At 39.3% G+C, this 17666-nt stretch overlaps 1 protein-coding gene across 1 annotated transcript; it reads left to right on the top strand.

Moving 5' to 3' along the window:
* The first annotated feature begins 408 nt into the window (after positions 1-408).
* On the top strand, positions 409-17458 carry klhl35 (kelch-like family member 35). Its single transcript, XM_007247317.4, has 7 exons — positions 409-499; positions 2737-3604; positions 6426-6610; positions 8031-8149; positions 9395-9583; positions 15318-15506; positions 16932-17458. The coding sequence occupies exons 2-7, from the start codon at positions 2757-2759 to the stop codon at positions 17121-17123; spliced, it is 1722 nt and encodes a 573-aa protein (XP_007247379.3). The 5' UTR covers positions 409-499; positions 2737-2756; the 3' UTR covers positions 17124-17458.
* The last annotated feature ends 208 nt before the right edge of the window (positions 17459-17666 follow it).

Genomic DNA, 17666 nt, shown 5'->3' with positions numbered 1-17666 from the left:
ATAAAATAAACGTAAAGGCCTAAAAACATCATACAATTGCCTGATGTAAAGTTTGATTTATCTTAATGCATATGAAAAATATGATTTATTTCCCTGGAAAATAATAAACTTGATTTATTCTTCTTCTCTTTTTTAGTCCTTTTTAATCCTACTGTACATGACATTTTATATGTAATCCTCAATAAAATCATACATTTTATTTATCCCATTCCAGGTGGGCACCATGCATCTTACTGCTGCTGTGTGAAGAATGTGAACGGAGGGTGGCACAATACTAACCATGCTGTCAAGTCTAGACCTGTGCCAGGCCCCTCCCATAAGGTGTGTAAAAAAAAAAGTGGTGGGGGCATGCCCTCTATTTATGCACTCTACCTGAGCCACCTGGGCACAGGTAGTGTTGATGCGCGGTGTGTCGTCTGTGTGAAGAGTGTGAAAGCTTGAAACTTGCAGCACTGAAGACTGCCAGAGCGCGTGGCCATCGGCTTTCAGAGAGTGCAAGGTGAGTTGTTTGATATGTTTACAGTTTCAGTAAACGCAGAAACCTTGTATATTAATATCAGAATAGTATGAAAACATTGGTCGCACAGCCATTCTACGTGAGATGAATGAGGGATGAAAGAGTAACTGATGAGTGATGGCCAGTATAGGTAGGGATATAGCTCCCCTGAAGTTTAGTGGCTGTAGAGACATAGAAAAGCTATTTCAGATTGTCTTCAAATAGATTGTATAGTGTGGAGGAACAAGGGATGAAAAAGAAAAACAGATATACAGTATAGATGTTAACTAGAGCTCAGTCGCAGTATCTGTCCTGATCGAGTACAAAATGTTTGGTGGTTGTCGGAAAACAAAAATGCAATAGTGCGGGACTGTGCAAAAATGGAACTAAATTGAACAGAAATGAATCAGAGGATCAAAGGATTGATGAGTAGTTAATAACTAGATAAAGAATAGATGAGTGTTATTAAAGATCAGAGACCACCGAAGAAGCAAATGCAGTTTGGTGGCACTAAGACAAAAGAAAGAGGGTTGAAAATGAATTGGAGTGAATGATAGTATTGAGAGATGAAAATACAACAACAAATGAATGAGTGCGGGCCTGCCCTGAGATAGTGTATCTAAAATAATGTGTATAGATTGAGCAGAAGTAAAATAGATAGGGACATTGTTCACTCATTCCTTTGGAAAAACAGATTTTAGCAAAGTATTTTCATAAACCGTGCATCTGCCCAAAAAGGTGTATACAACCCCAGATCATACACTCAGGAAAACCTATAATCAAGAGTTACGAAAAATGAGTAGAAAGTGGCGGAATTATATAAGTCGGATTACAATATAGTTGTCCACATATATCAATAATAACAGAGCTCTGATAGAGCACAATTGGCCTTGCTCTCTCTGGGTGGGTAGATGGTGTTCTTTCCCCACATCACTCCCAAGGTGATGTCGGTCAGCACAGGCGTCTGTGAGCTGATGTATCGGAGCTGAGTCGCTGCGCTTTCCTCCGAGTGCGCTGTAGTGGTTATATATGGTATATATTTTGTATTTTTTTATTTTATGATATTTGAATTATATTACAAAGTTCCTAAAATAAATCTGCTTTGCAACAACAAAATATCTGCTTTGTTAGAAGCACTAAATAAATACATTTGGACGCAGAAACCTTGTATGTGAATGAGGGATTATGTGTAATACGGGAATATATTACATAGAATAGACATATTTCAGTAGTTTGTTTTGATATCGTAGTGTTGGAGGACTGGATAAATCAGTAATATGAAAAACACATCGCTTAGGGTTTTTTAAGGTTATTTATTTAGTAGATGGACAGTCAATAGTTTACATGCAAATATTTGGCACGACTTTAGATCTCATTATGAAATTATTATGTAATAGAACATTAATAGTCTGGGTTTATATACTGATTATACAGATTATACTGAGGTTTGTGTAAAATGTTTTGTTTTGACATTGTACTGTTGGAGGACTGGATGAATCAGTAATATGAAAATATATTTCTTTAATATGATGTATGAAAAAAAAAACTTATTTTAGGGTTATTTATTTAGTCAATAGTTTACATGCAAATATGTGGCACTGCGAGTTATGGTTTTGATTCCAGAACAATATGCATGTGTGTTCGTTTCTTTATACTGAACAGTTTTCTGTTCTTTTACATTTGATTGAAAAAATGCAATATATTGCTTAATATTGAATTGTAACCCCTACACTTTAGCCAGAAAATGTTATTTGATGGTCAAGGTGGTTGAAAAGCTCATCATCCAGGTGAATACTCTCTGGTCATGTTGGTTAACCAGCTTGGTTTTGCTGAATCATGCCTGTAGACCAGCTAAACGAACTAATTTAAAGAAAATATACTCTATATGCTGGTTACCCAGCTTGACCAGTTTGATTTGGCCTGGCTAGTAGTCGCATACATATTGCATTGCCAGTTTCCTGGCAAAACACAGACATACATGTAGGCCAAATTTGCCGGTATTCAGTGAGAGACTATACATCTATACATCTGTTGCACCATCTGATAGACTATTAGTTCCAGACAATAAACTGCTTTGGGCTGCATATTTTACATTTTGAACACTGTGACAGACGTGTATCTAAAATTTATAAGAAGAGGAGATCTCCTATCAACAACTATCAACTCCAATATAACAGAACAACCCAACGTTTTACCTTCATGAGGTACACTATACTTAACTATCCTGTTTTCTTCTGAAGGGCTTTAAAGATCTCCATCCATGGATTTTGGAAGTGAGAGCGACTCGTATTCAGACAGTGGCTCGGATGACAGCATCTGCTCAGGTTCGTGCCATGCCGAGCACATCCTGCAGGTGCTGAACACCTTCCGTCAGAGCGGCACCTTCACAGACGTGGTGCTGCTGGTGGAGGACCGAGAGTTCCCATGCCACCGGGCCACACTATGCGCCAGCAGCCGGTACTTTCGCACCATGTTCACAGGGCAGCTGCGTGAGAGCCGGCAGACTGCAGTGCGTCTGAAGGAAGTGTCAGCTGCCGCCATGGAGCACCTTCTGGACTTCATCTACGAGGGACGGGTGAGGCTACAGGAGGAAAGCGTGGAGAGTGTCTTCCATGCAGCCGACCTGCTGGATGTTCCAGCACTCTCCCGGGCCTGCGTGGACTTCCTGGAGAAGCGAATGTGTCCCTCCAACTGCCTGGGCCTCATAGACTTTGCAGGGCTCTACTCAATAGATCAACTGCTGGTGCGCTGCCAGGGCATCCTGTACCAAAGCTTTGAAAAGGTCTCGAAGCAGGAGGAGTTTCTAGAGCTGCCGTTGGACAGGGTGTTGGAGTTATTGGACTCTGAGAAGCTGCAGGTTCAAGAGGAGGTGCTAGTGGAGGCAGCACTGGGTTGGGTCTACCACCGGCGCAACCAGAGGAAAGCAGCTCTCAAGAAGTTGATGGAGAGGCTCAGGCTGCCCCTGCTGGATCCTGTGTTCTTCACAGATAAGCTGGAGGCAGATGAGCTCATGCAGGAATGCTGTGAATGCAGACTCCTGCTTCAGGAGGCCAGAAAGTACCAGATCTACGGCAGGGAGATCAGCTCTGAGAGAACCAAACCCAGAAGGTCAGTCAGGGGTTGATCAGCTTTGGTAGGGTTAGGGTTGTTTGATATACACATTGGTGCAGACATTGACTTTTATGGTTTAGTGGAGGAGTGACCAATCTTATGTACAAGGCTGCAGGTTTTCATTCTAGCAAAGCAAGCGTGATCAGTCTTTTAGTTTGGGGTTAAGTCTTTTTGACGTTGACTTTGATTTTGCTTTCTTTCCACTTGCAGGAAACATTCTAACAACCGTGGCTAATGTTATCTAAAAGTTTACCCCAAGCTAGGAGCAGACAATAATGTTTGAAAACTGTTACAAGATGTCGTTCAAAGTACCCCCAATCGTTCATAGTGTAATGTTCATGGAACATTCTACAAACGTTGCACAGCCTTGTTTAAAGTTCCCACAATGTTATAAGAAAACTTTCCCACAGTGATGATCATGAAAATCTTTACAACATTGCACGATCTGTTCAAAGTTCTCCCGATGTTAGGAGAAAACGCTCCCACAATAACATCAAAGTAACATTTTAAAAAACATTGCACAAGCAGGTTCAAAGTTCTTCAAATGTTAGTACAAAATGTCTCCATAATAACATTAATATAACTTTTTTTAAATGCTACAAGATGTTGTTCAAAGTACCCCCAATGTTAAAAATAAAAAAAAATAGTTTTTACAGTAGTGTTCTTGGGACATTCAAAAAATGTTACAAGACCTTGTTTAAAGTTTCCCCCAATGTTAGGAAAGAATATTCCCAGAATAATATTAATGTAGCATTCTAAAAATGTCACTCAACCTTGTTTAAAGTTACCCCAATGTTAGGAAAAAAGCTCCTATAACCAAAATATAACACTAGGTTAAACTTCTAAAAAAAGTAATTTTGTTAGCTGGGTACTTTGACATATGAAATCTTGACTTTAGCCTTTGTTAAGGGACTTTGGTATAGGATCGTAAATATAACCACAGACTCAGATATATATATATACAGGTGCTGGTCAACGAATTAGAATAATTTGAAATAGTGCAATCATGAAATTCTTTGAATGCATTTTTTGTGCAGAAAGCAAATCAGGTGTTCACCGCACCTGTCCTACTCGTTAGACTAATCACAGAACTCGTTACCTGGAAAAAAATTTGCTCAGCTGAGCTTTCCAAAAGGCCCATTTAGGCCATTTAACTGTGACACTGTTGTTTTATTGAATTAGAATAATGGAGAAACGTTTCATTGAATTAGAATAATTTTTATTATAATTACAATCATCACTTTCTCGTATTTTGTGGCTGCCCCCTTGGCTTGTATGACTGCCTGAAGTCTCCGCGGCATCGATTTGACCAGCTTGTCACAAGTTTCCGCACTCACAGCTTCCCAGGCAGTGGCGATGTTCTGCTTCAGTTGGTCCAGCGTAGTAGGCTTTCTGTCGCAAATTTTCCGCTTGACGATGGCCCAAAGGTTTTCAATGACATTGAGGTCAGGCGAGTTGGCCGGCCATGCCAAAACTTCAAGCTGTTTTTTAGTGAACCAATCTTTGGTCGACTTTGCCGCATGAGCCGGTGCAAGATCCTGTTGAAATATGAAGTCTTCTTCGCCGAACTGTTCCTCAACAGTCAGAATCAGGAACGTTTCCAGAACATCTTGATATACGGCAGCATTGACAGTCTTCTTGAGGAAGCAGAGTTTCCCTACACCTCGAGCGGACATGCATCCCCAGACCATAACGCTCTGGGGAAACTTGACGGATCTTTTCACGCACTCGTGGTTGTAGGTTTCGCCACCACGACGCCAGACACGAGGACCTTGGTCACCGAAGGAGATGCAGAAGCGTGATTCGTCACTGAAGACCACTTTCTGCCAGTCTTCAGCAGTCCACTCGCCGTGTTCTTTGGCCCACTTCAGCCGTTTCTCCATTTGTTTCTTGTTCAGCATCGGTTTTACTGCTGGAACGCGAGATTTGAAGCCGAGTTCGCGCAGACGACGGTAAGTGGTTGATCTGGAGACGTCAGCGCCGGTCTGCTTGTTCCACAAGTCGGTGAGCTCGGAAGTAGACTTGAACCGGTTGCTGACTGCGATCTTTCTCAGCTGCTTGTTGTCGCGAGCAGAAGTTTTTCGGACGCCGGAACAGTTGGTGCGCTTGCTGCAGTTTTTCTTGAGAGCTTTGCAGACGGAAGACTGGCTGATGCCGAGCTGCTCAGCAATTTTAGTTTGGGTCAAGCCTTGTTGGCGAAGGGCTTGAATTTGAGCCACTATTCCGGTTGAGAGGTCGCGCTGCTTACCCATGATTGATTTTACAACTTAGAAATTCTACTCAACCCTGACTTTATACTGCACAGTGAACACTCTTCACAGAAAACAAAAATTCGAGCATTTATTCTAATTCAATGAAACGGTTTCTCCATTATTCTAATTCAATAAAACAACAGTGTCACAGTTAAATGGCCTAAATGGGCCTTTTGGAAAGCTCAGCTGAGCAAATTTTTTTCCAGGTAACGAGTTCTGTGATTAATCTAACGAGTAGGACAGGTGCAGCGAACACCTGATTTGCTTTCTGCACAAAAAATGCATTCAAAGAATTTCATGATTGCACTATTTCAAATTATTCTAATTCGTTGACCAGCACCTGTATATATATATATATATATATATATATATATATATATATAGCTTACATCTCAACCTCAAGCTTCAGTAGGTCCAATGCTCACAATTCTGGTAGAACATATGAAGCAACTACTACAACCAGTGAACCGTAAATCTGTCAAGACATTGACTTAAAAGTTTGTTTGTAATTCAGGTGGTATACAGTATGCTAAACTAGATGTGTTTCCCTATATCTGTGTACACAGGCGATCCGGCTGGGCTGAGATGATTGTGGTGATCGGAGGTTGTGACAGAAGTGGAATTTCTAGGCTCTCTTTTGCAGAGAAACTTGATCCCATCTCAGGGAAATGGCTTCCTTCGGCCACTCTGCCAGGCTACTCCAAATGTGAATTTGCTGTGTGTGAACTCCAGAACGACATTTATGTATCAGGTATGAATCTTCCAGGTTTAGACTTTACATGGTATCTATTTTGATATAATTAAACAGGTATTTACTATAAAATTCATATTGATATTCTGCACACTAAGAAAAGTGAGTACAGATTTGTACTTAAAAGAGTACAAAGCTTGTCTCTGGGGCTGTACCTTATATTGAGGTACAAAAAAGTACCTTTCAGTGAAAGTCCTTTTTTGTACCCATATTTTTGTGCCAGTAAAGATTATAAAGATTATAAACATTATCATTAACTGAATATGTGTCAAAAACTTGATGATCCAAAATTGTCTGGCTTTCAAAATGAAAAATGTGCAATTAAAATATATATTGTTTATTAGTGCAGTGATACAGAATACTGAATGTACCTTTTGGCTGCAGGTTAAATGATACAAATTTGTACTTATTTCTGTTAAGAATGACTTTGTACTTCAAAGGGAACAAATCTGACCCTGTAAAGACCAATATTGTACCATTGAGGGTACACTTAGAGTGTACCTTTGAGTACAAAAAAGTACTCATATCGTACCTCTGTTTTTTAGAGTGTACTGTAGAATGTGGAATTTATAATAAACTACAGTAATCAACTTCAACAACCAACAGCTTAAAATAACTAGCATAAAACAGACACCTAAGGGTGTTTTTTTCACACTATAGCACTATTTATGATTAAAACAGGCACTTTTAGCAGGTGTGAAAACAATAAATGCACCGACCAATAAAATCTACCAAGAGTAGAGGTGGTCTCGGTCCAGTCCAAAATGAACTCTGTAGCAGTTTCTTTGTGGTGAGAATGTGATTTAACCTTCATCCGACCCAACAACCAGCCGTAATTCTCACTTTTGAGCTAAAGGCTGTTCAGGTGCAGTTTAACCTGATTTATAGACTGAATTGATAGAACTAGTATTGACGATAATTGAATTAACCAATCTGCAATAAATTATAAGGAAACATACAAATCAAGAACTTAAACACGAGGAATTGCCACTGGCTACTACCACATCAGTCCTGTCTCACAGTGTATTAATTTTAAAGAGGTTGAATATTCTTAAAAATAACTGGATAATATATAATTTTACAGACACTGTTACAATAATCTGGGTTAATAGATTGTGTTAATAAGATGGTGTACTGTAGGCCTTTGACTAACAGTCCTCACATTCTACATATGGAAATAAAAGGAGAGTACACATATGATGTGATATGACGTTGAGTAGCGTGCGAAGAATGCGGTTTCTGTTTTCCACAGAATTGGATGTTTATCTGCATGTGGATCTAGTGGCGGCTGTTTTTGTTTGTCTTTCCTCAAAGCTTTCCATAGCATGGCTTTCCAGAGGACTGCTGTAGGTGGTTGTCTGTAATTATCGTGCCTGTATGTCTGGCTGTTTAAAGCTTTTGTGCATGTGCTCGTTGGCAGGTGGGCAACTGAATAGCTCAGACGTGTGGCGCTTCATGTCTCAACTGAACCAGTGGGTGCGAGTGGGCGGCCTACTAAAGGGCAGATGGCGACACAAGATGGCTTCTCTGAGGGGAAAGGTAAGTTCACAAAGGTTGATCTGATGGTGTCATCTGTATTTCTAAAATAGGCAGAAATGAAGAAAATATAACTAAGCAAACCAAACTGAAGAAGTGTCTTATTAGACATTTGTAAAATGTGTTTAATGAAAATGCAAGTTCCCTGAAAGGAAACGTTAAGACACCCCCACCTTTACTTCTAACTAGAATGCCAAACATTTAAATGCACTGCATCAGCAGTAGATAAGAACATAAGTGAGTTTTAAGAAAGTTTTGGAGGAGCCTGTCTTATTTAAACCTCAGATATTTAGTTTGGTATAATTTATTCAAAGACATTAGAGTGGTATCACCATGGCCAGACCCAAAGAGCTCTTTGAGACCTAATATCTACGAGCAATTAAAAATCATCAGTTTCACTGTCCAGAAATGACCTACAAATAAAGAACATATTAAAACAGCTGGTTTTAGATGACCAGATCAGATCAGACCACAAGAGTCTCCAACAATCTCACCTACAGGTAACTCTAGCCACAGTTAATGTCAAAGTGCAACATCTACCATCAGAAATAGACTGCACTGAAGTTTGATTTACATGGAAGGAATGCATGACAAAAGCTTAGATGAACGGAAAAACATAAATATAAAGCTCTGACAGTGTCATAGAGAGAAGCAGCACAGCCTGGCAAGCTCTCAATTATAAAATCCACTATGATTTTATTTTTGTATCAGAGAGTTTTGAGAAAAAGTAGACATCTTTCCAAAATCTAAAGCTGAAAAAGAGTTGGACCATGTAACATGACAATGACCAAATCTATGAAGCAAGGCTCAAAAGAAAGGAACAACGTATTCAGGAATTATCCTGCCAAAGCTGTAGGCGGACTGTAGGCTGTAGGCAGACACAGATAGTTAGTGATGAGACCAGAATGGGTTAAATACAGGCTCCATCTTAAACATCACAGAGCTGAAAGAATTCTGCATGGAGGAGTAGGCGTGAGCTGATATGGCATAGGGTGTGCTAACATTTTCCTTACAGTAACATTTTATTTCTATTCATTACATAATATAAATTGAATAGAAATTTTATTGGCTAAGTAATATTTCCTTCATCTCACAATATTGTTTTAAGGAAGAATTAAATGTATATGTATTGTAACACGTTTAAAAAGAAAACGGTTTTCGTGTGGAGGGGGATTCCATTTTTGCAATTACTTTATAAAAGTAATAATGTGTTATTAATGTCCTGTGATGTGTTTGTCTCCTCTGCAGCTGTACGCTGTTGGCGGTTATAACGGCCACCAGAGGCTAAGCAGCGTGGAGTGCTTCAGTGTATTTGAGAATGCCTGGAAGGCTGTGGCTCCTCTGCTACTGCCAGTCAGCTCATCTGCTGTGGTCAGCTGTGCTGGAAAGCTATACGTTATTGGAGGGGCTCTGAGTGAAGAATGCAACACAAACAAGGTGAGATCCTTATCTTACCGCTAGTTTCAAACATAATCTTCTGTACCTGCTCATCCAGCTAATTACTGTCCAATGAAGTCTGAGATGGAATGATTTTATAGTGTTAATGGGGCAAAATAACGAGCCAATAATAATGCCACATTATTTAGAGCAAGAAGAGAACATGAAATGATCACCAATAAATAGTGGTTTACTCCTACAAATGGTGGTTTTGCCATTGGAGACTGTTTTTCACCCTCCAACCCAGCACCAGGAGATGATTACATTACATTACATTACATTACATTACATTTGGCAGACGCTTTTGTCCAAAGCGACTTACAATAGTCAAGTACAATGTAAAATAAGTTTAAAGGTAAAACATCTTTGGATAGGGATAAAGGAGGACAAAGGGGAGTAATAGGATAGAGGAGTGAAGGAGAGGAAGAAGGAAATGAGGTTAGAAGTAGTTAGTGTGTTAGAGGTGTTAAGAGAGTAAGTGCTCTTTGAAGAGCTCTGTCTTCAGGAGTTTCTTAAAGATAGTGAGAGATTCTCCTGATCTGGTAGTAGAAGGTAGTTTGTTAGAGGTGTTAGGAGAGTAAGTGCTCTTTGAAGAGCTATGTCTTCAGGAGTTTCTTAAAGATAGTGAGAGATTCTCCTGATCTGGTAGTAGAAGGTAGTTTGTTAGAGGTGTTAGGAGAGTAAGAGCTCTTTGAAGAGCTCTGTCTTCAGGAGTTTATTAAAGATAGTGAGAGATTCTCCTGATCTGGTAGTAGAAGGTAGTTAGTTAGAGGTGTTAGGAGAGTAAGTGCTCTTTGAAGAGCTCTGTCTTCAGGAGTTTATTAAAGATAGTGAGAGATTCTCCTGATCTGGTAGTGGAAGGTAGTTTGTTCCACCATTGGGGAACTCTATATGAGAACAGTCTGGATTGCTTTGTGTGAGTTTTTGGCAAAGCGAGGCGACGTTCACTGGAGGAGCGCAGCGGCCGGGAGGTAGCGTAAGCCTTCAGGAGTGAGTGCAGGTAGGAAGGAGCCTGTTCTGTCATCAGCTTGTAGGCGATTGTAAGAGCTTTGAATTTGATGCGAGCATCAACTGGTAGCCAATGGAGCTCAATGAGCAGCGGGGTGACATGTTGGCTGGTTTTTTCAATGTTGGCCAAATTTTTTTTGGCTGGTTGAAGACCAGACGTGCTGCTGCGTTCTGGATCATCTGGAGTGGTTTTACTACACAGGCCGGGAGGCCAGTTAGCAGGGCATTGCAGTAGTCGAGGCGTGAGATGACGACCGCTTGCACCAGGAGTTGGGTGGCCTGTTGCGTCAAGAACGGTCTAATTTTTCGGATGTTATAGAGCGCAAAGCGGCAGGACCGAGCAACTGAGGCCACATGGTGCGTGAAGAGAAGCTGGTCATCAACCAGAACACCCAGGTTCCTAGCAACCTTTGTCGGTGAGAGAGAGAGAGAGTCGATACTTATAGAGAAGTTGTGTTGAAAAGATGGTTTTGCTGGTATAACCAGAAGTTCAGTCTTTGAGAGATTTAAATGATTAAATGAGAGATTGATGGATGCTCCACCAGCATAACCACCACAATCAATCTAAACAAAAAAATATATAATTCTTAAACAAACACACACAAACCCCCCACAACCACTAATAACCCTATTAACCCCAAACAAAGAAGAAGGGTAGATGCAGAGCATGCTGGGACCTTCAAAGCACCGTTCCATATTTGGCACTGACACACCATGTTAAAAATGAATAATAGGGTTAATGGCAAGTAGCCAGCAAAGTGAGTAAAGTGCATTACAACATTACAACAGAAATGAAAACAAATCATAGTAGACATAGCTGAAGTTCTCAAGTTGTAATATCCAGTGCTGCATCAATCCAATCTGCTTGTGACATTTGATGAAGCCTCCGAGACTCACTGATGCATTGCTGGTATTTTATACAAGAGCAGCAAAGATTTTTATCATGATCAACCAGCAAGAGGCATAAAGATTTACAGATTAAAAAAAAATGAAATGGATCCACTCCTAAAAATAAAGATGATACAGTGGATTTTTTGAGCAATGCCACGGATTAAACATTTTGGGTTCAATTAAGAACTGTTTTGTAAAAAAAAAAAAGCGTCTTTTAAAAAGAAGGAGATGTAAAAGTTATTTTAACAATGTAAAGGTTTTTTTCACACTCAAAAGACCTAAATATCTACAATTTCCTAAGTTTTACAGACTTTAACATTCCATGATCAACAGTGACTCATGCGCACAAGAAACACATTAAACAATGCATTACTAGCCACAGTGGACAGCACCGAGGGTGGTAATGATCGTGGCTGGCCACTCACCACTAACCACCACTAGCCGCCATCTTGAAATTAAGTTACGATACGTCGACTGATGAGAATTAACAAATAGGTGGGATAGGGGAACAGATTTAACAGATTAGATGTTGCATTTCGACTGAATTCGTTTTGCAATCTGTTCATCTATCCTACCTATTCGTTCATGCTTGTCAGCTGAATTATCGTAACTTCATTTCAAGATGGCGGCACCTGGAGAACTACCTCAAGGTACTGTCTGTATAAACCTTTACTAAAATACCTCTTCAGAGTCTTCAGAATTCTACCATTCTACTAAAGTCTCGACCTACTTTGAGCTTGATATTAATGGTATAAAAAAGTGATTTCTCTGCATGGGCAACATGGGCTATTCGGCGAAAGTTTGGTGATAAGAGGTGTCGTTAGTGAAAGTGGTTAATTCCATTGGCAAACGATTATTTGTTTATTTCGATAAATAACTCAGATAATATCACTCCAACTGGACACTTTCATGAGACAAACTTAATTTATCACATGTGAAACGTGTGGAAATAAATGCTTGAACACTGTAATCTTGTGCAGCATTGTGCAAAGCTGTGTAAAACATAACTTTCAATGAAATTAGCAGCTAGGAAATGCAGTTGTGCTTGGCTGTATCCTACCAAAACACCAAAAAATCAGGAACAGGCGTCAGTGATACAGTAACAAAGAAACGCAGTCATGCTCAGCTGCATCCTTGGCTTTTAGATCCTAACTTTAAACAGGAAGAGTCAAGAGTCAAGTCAAGAGGCTTTTATTGTCATTACATCTGAGTACAGGTACACAGTGTGATGAAATTACGTTCCTCCGGAACCATGGTGCAACATAGAACAACAAGCAATAGACAACATAAAGTGCAGGAGTGACGACAGTGCAACATAAAATTATAAAATTATAACACTAAATAACAATAAATACAATAAATACAAAGGACGATACAATTTAAAGACAGGACAGTGCAGTACCGATACGGTATAATAAAGTGTATAGCGGGGATAAGGTGCAGAGATGTGTGACATACTGTAACATATAGAACATATATAATCACAGCAGTTACTGAGGTAGAGTTTATAGTTTTTAAGAGTGCAGCAAATAAAGTCATGTCAGCCTCTGTGTGCTGACTGGGTGTGTGTGTGGGTGAAGTTCAGTTCTTGTGAGTGTAAAGGGGGGGGGGTGTACAGTTTAGTTTTGTGTGAGTGTGTTGGGTGAGTGGTGGGTGGGGTGGGGGTTCAGTTCTGTCTCTGTGCGTTGAGAAGTCTGACTGCCTGGTGGATGAAGCTGTTGCAGAGTCTAGTAGTGGAGGCTCGGATGCTCCTGTATCTTCTGCCGGACGGCATCAGACCGAAGAGTCCGTGTGAGGGATGGGTGGGGTCGTCCACAATGCTGGTGGCTTTGCGGATGCAGCATGTGGTGTAGATCTCGGCGATGGAGGGAAGAGAGACTCCGATGATTTTCTCAGCTGTCCGCACTGTCCGCTGTAGGGTCTTGCGGTCTGAGGTGTTGCAATTCCCAAACCAGACGGTAATGCAGGTGCTCAGGATGCTTTCTACAGTCCCTCTGTAGAACATGGTGAGGATGGGGGTGGGAGATGTGCTTTCCTCAGTCTCCGCAGGAAGTAGAGGCGCTGCTGGGCTTTCTTGGTTATGGAGCTGGTGTTGAGGGACCAGGTGAGGTTCTCTGCAATGTGAACACCGAGGAACTTAAGGAAGGCTATGTTTGTCACCTATCACACACTTTCTGTCTTTCTGTGGGCTCATGACTTTAGCAAACACAAGCATGTGTTTCCTTGTTCCAAGAACAATACGGAGATGGAATTTTTTTATGTTAAATACCTTTTCTGAGGAAACAGAGCTTCTTTAGAAAAGATAGATATTTCTGGCAAAGAATGCAGGCATGACATACTGTATGAGATCATCTGACATATAAGCACCAGTGGCATGACGTTGATGCATCTGGTGCCTAAACAAACAAAACTATATGATAGTCAGAGGCAGTTAGCAGGTTAAAGCTTGCTGGCGCTGAAAGGTGATGTCATGTGACATGCATGTTTTGAAAACATTCAAATTTAGTACGCATGATTTAAAATCAACAAGGTATGTGGTTTAAAGTATATCTGTATATTAATAACTGTAGGCACCATGTTGGCTGGATAAACCGGCTAGATTAAGGAAATGGAAACATCTGTCAGTTTACATGTTTTAGCTTGTCTTTACAAAATTTACAAAACTAAATGTGATGTCATTACTGTCATGCAACAAACTGTTGTAAGTGTATCAAAGTTCAAACTAGTGCTGGGTGGTTTGACCAAAATGTATGTGTAATGTGTTATTAGCCATTAGAGGCATTACAGTATTAAAATCGGCCACAATTCCCTTCTTTAATTTCAGTTTACAAAAAAATTCAACTCAGTGTGCATTAAAAGTATCCTTCAAGCTACAGTATTAGGTATTACTCAGATGAAAAAACACTTGTATAGTGAGGAACAGCAGCAGGAGCACCTCAGATAAAAGTGCTGTTCTCATTTCTCTGGGACAGAGATAGACGAGCGTTTGACTCCACAGAGCTGAGCTACCGTTACTAGAAGTGTATTATCTTGCTATGCTAACTGGCTAGTGTTAGCTAGCAAGCTTTATTTGCTTCTTTGGAGGTACTGTTCTACACAGCACTCTGCAGTGCCTCTAGCGGTATGGCGGTTCAAGTCAAATCAAGTTGTCCAGTATTTTGAGCATGACAGTCTTTGAAAGGCTTAAACTGGCTACCTTAGCTGACTGGTGTGCTGGCTAAAAGCTAACCAGCTACGAAACAATTCGTTTGTGCCTATGAACCTTCAATATGACCACAAAATGGGTAGAAATGACCATATAATAAAAGCAAAGCCTGTGTTGGTCATAAAAATATCGGTACCACTTTAAAATAAGACTACCTTTATAAAGGGTTTATAAATGGTTTACAATTAGTTTATTAATGGTTAATAATTAGGTTGTAAATGCCTCAAAAACCATTAATAATCAGTTATGTGGCAGTGGGTTCACTATTTGGCAAACAACAGGTCTTTGTACATTTCTACGTATGTGTTATAACTGATTATTAATTATTTTTAAGGCATTTACAACCTAATTAGTAACCATTAATAAACTAAACCATTTATAAACCCTTTATAAAGGTAGTCTTATTTTAAAGTGGTACCAAAATATCTGTAATGGAAATTATACTGTCTATTACTGCCTTTAAGTTTCATTACATTTACATTGTGCTAACATTAAAAGTTTTAAAGCAACTGAGCTTTGATAAAGATAGTGAGACAAATAAAAACAAGTTTCTTCAACAGTACACTTCTACTACAAGTACACATGACTTTGAAATCTCTTTATATATTATATTATATGTGTGTGTTTCAGGTGCAGTGTTACGATCCCGTGAAAGACCAGTGGACGTATGTGTCACCCACTCCGTTCTCTCAGAGATGCATAAATGCAGTGTCCCTTAACGGCTCCATCTACGTGGCTGGAGGTCTCCTGGACGTCATCTACTGTTACACTCCCAAGATCGATGCCTGGAGCAAAGCTGCAGAGCTGGCCATGAAAGTGGTACGTGCTAACTGACCCTGATCTGCCGATCTGTTTACCTAGTCATGCAGTTCTTTATGGCTCATTTCCTGCTACCAGTGAAATGGATCATATCTTTTTGAAAATCAAGAATGACTGGTTAAGGTGTAACTTCATAGCAGCAGCAAAAAAAAATCTTAATTAATTTAAATCTTAACTTTTAAAATACATAAATGTATCAAGATAATGCAGGATTCCATATCAATTTTGGACTATTACTACTGCTGCGGTTTATGCTATCGTAAAACATGTAAAATATATTATAACATACACTAAATGGCTCAAAACACTGAAGTGACTATGTGGGCATGTCAGATCCGAACTTTTTAAAATTTGAGTTGAGTCACTTTTAGATGTGATCCTAGATCAGATATGTATCTGATTCGCGAGCATGTGAAATGCATGTTAAAGGTCAAATTAGATGCATTTTTAGCCTGTACAAATGCAGTATGTGCTTTGTTGCTTTGTTGTACTTTGTGGGTGAATAAAACACTGGATCCTGAGAAGTATAATTTTGATCTCTGTTTTTACTCGCTGCTTCATGGACCAGTGACATCTCACAACAGCATAGCAAAGACTTTAATACTGTAAATATGAATTATTTCTCAGTCTTACTGCTACAAGCAACTTCCACTAGGGTTGATGTGCTGCTCTCCAGTATCAACACCAATAAATGAATTAGGACTTTCAAAATTGTTTTTGGGGCATTGGAATTCAGCTATGTCAAAGAAAATATGTTGTTCTGTTCTTGGACACCTTTAATGTTTACATTTTCACTTCTGGCTCAAGTCGATCATCAGATTTGAGCATAATATTTTGTAATGTAGTTCTGTAAAGACTGTAAGATTCTAAATATATTTTGCACTGTAGTAATCAGAGGTGGAAAAAGTACTGAAAATTGTAATTAAGTAAAAGTACTTTTACTTTGCTAAAATTACCCATCTAAAATCTACTTGAGTAAAAGTAAAAAGTACTCAATTTAAAATGTACTTAAAAAGTAAAAGTTACATAGTTACTTTTAATTATTTGATGTAAAAAAAAGTACAAATCATAAATTAAATCATTTTAAATGAACTATTATTTCACATAATAATTTGGACCTTTTTTCAGGCAGTATTTGTTCAGACCACCCCATAAAACATTTTCTAGAAGTGAAAGAATTGGCGTAGGTTTCTATGAACCAATTTTTTTTTATCTTTTCTGTTAAAAGTTATGGTCATATAGGTGAATAAAAACTGTATTTTTATAGTTTTACAGTTAACTATTATTTTTTTACTTTCCATTGCTATGCTTTAACTGCAAGTTACATGTTTTTTAAACATTAAGCAGATTGTTTAATGTTTCAAATAAAAACATAAAATTAAATGTACTGGTAGTAATCCATAATCTTTTTTTTTTGTGTATCAGGAAAGCTGTGGACTGACTGTGTGTAACGGAAAGGTGTATGTCGTGGGCGGGCGTGATGAGTTTGCAACTGCCATCGACCGCATGTGGGCGTTTGACCCGGTGAGTGGCCGGGTGACAGAGGAGATGCCGCTGTCACGCAGCCTGAGCAACCACGGCTGTGCCACCATCACGCAACACCTAGAAAACAAATAAGGCAGTGCTCAATGATCAGGAGGAAAGCGGACTGACAGCTTCTTTGTGTTCCTACAGTTGCTGTAAGACGTGCTGAAGAGCCAGAAAAATGAAGTTAACTGCTGCTGAACTATAATGTGACTATATTGTTGCTGTCATACAAAATCCTCATATCTCAAAATTGGCAACTTTACAGAAAAGAAGGAAACAAACTACGTAATTACTTTGAATTCAAAAAAGTAACCTTGGACCACTTCTTTTAGTTTATTCATCATGAAATTCTGAGATAATATAAACAACATTACAAAAATGAAAATGCTGGGTTTTTGCCTGACAGTGATGGTATGCTGATCTTGAAATCACTACAAAGACACACATATTCCAGGGGTTTCTGTCATATATGAACTTTATACTGTGAAAAACAAACTGTGACATATTAGATAGAGAGTGTGTGTGTGTGTGTATGTATAAATAAAAGAGAGAGAGAGAGAGAGTGAGAGAAAGAATGCCCTTCAGTAATTAAGATGTAGTAGAGCTTGTAAAATTCTTGCGTAGTACTCAAAG

The sequence above is a fragment of the Astyanax mexicanus genome, chromosome 20 (assembly GCF_023375975.1).
Source record: "Astyanax mexicanus isolate ESR-SI-001 chromosome 20, AstMex3_surface, whole genome shotgun sequence".
Lineage (NCBI taxonomy): Eukaryota > Metazoa > Chordata > Actinopteri > Characiformes > Acestrorhamphidae > Astyanax > Astyanax mexicanus.
This window is presented reverse-complemented; position numbering and strand designations above follow the sequence as displayed.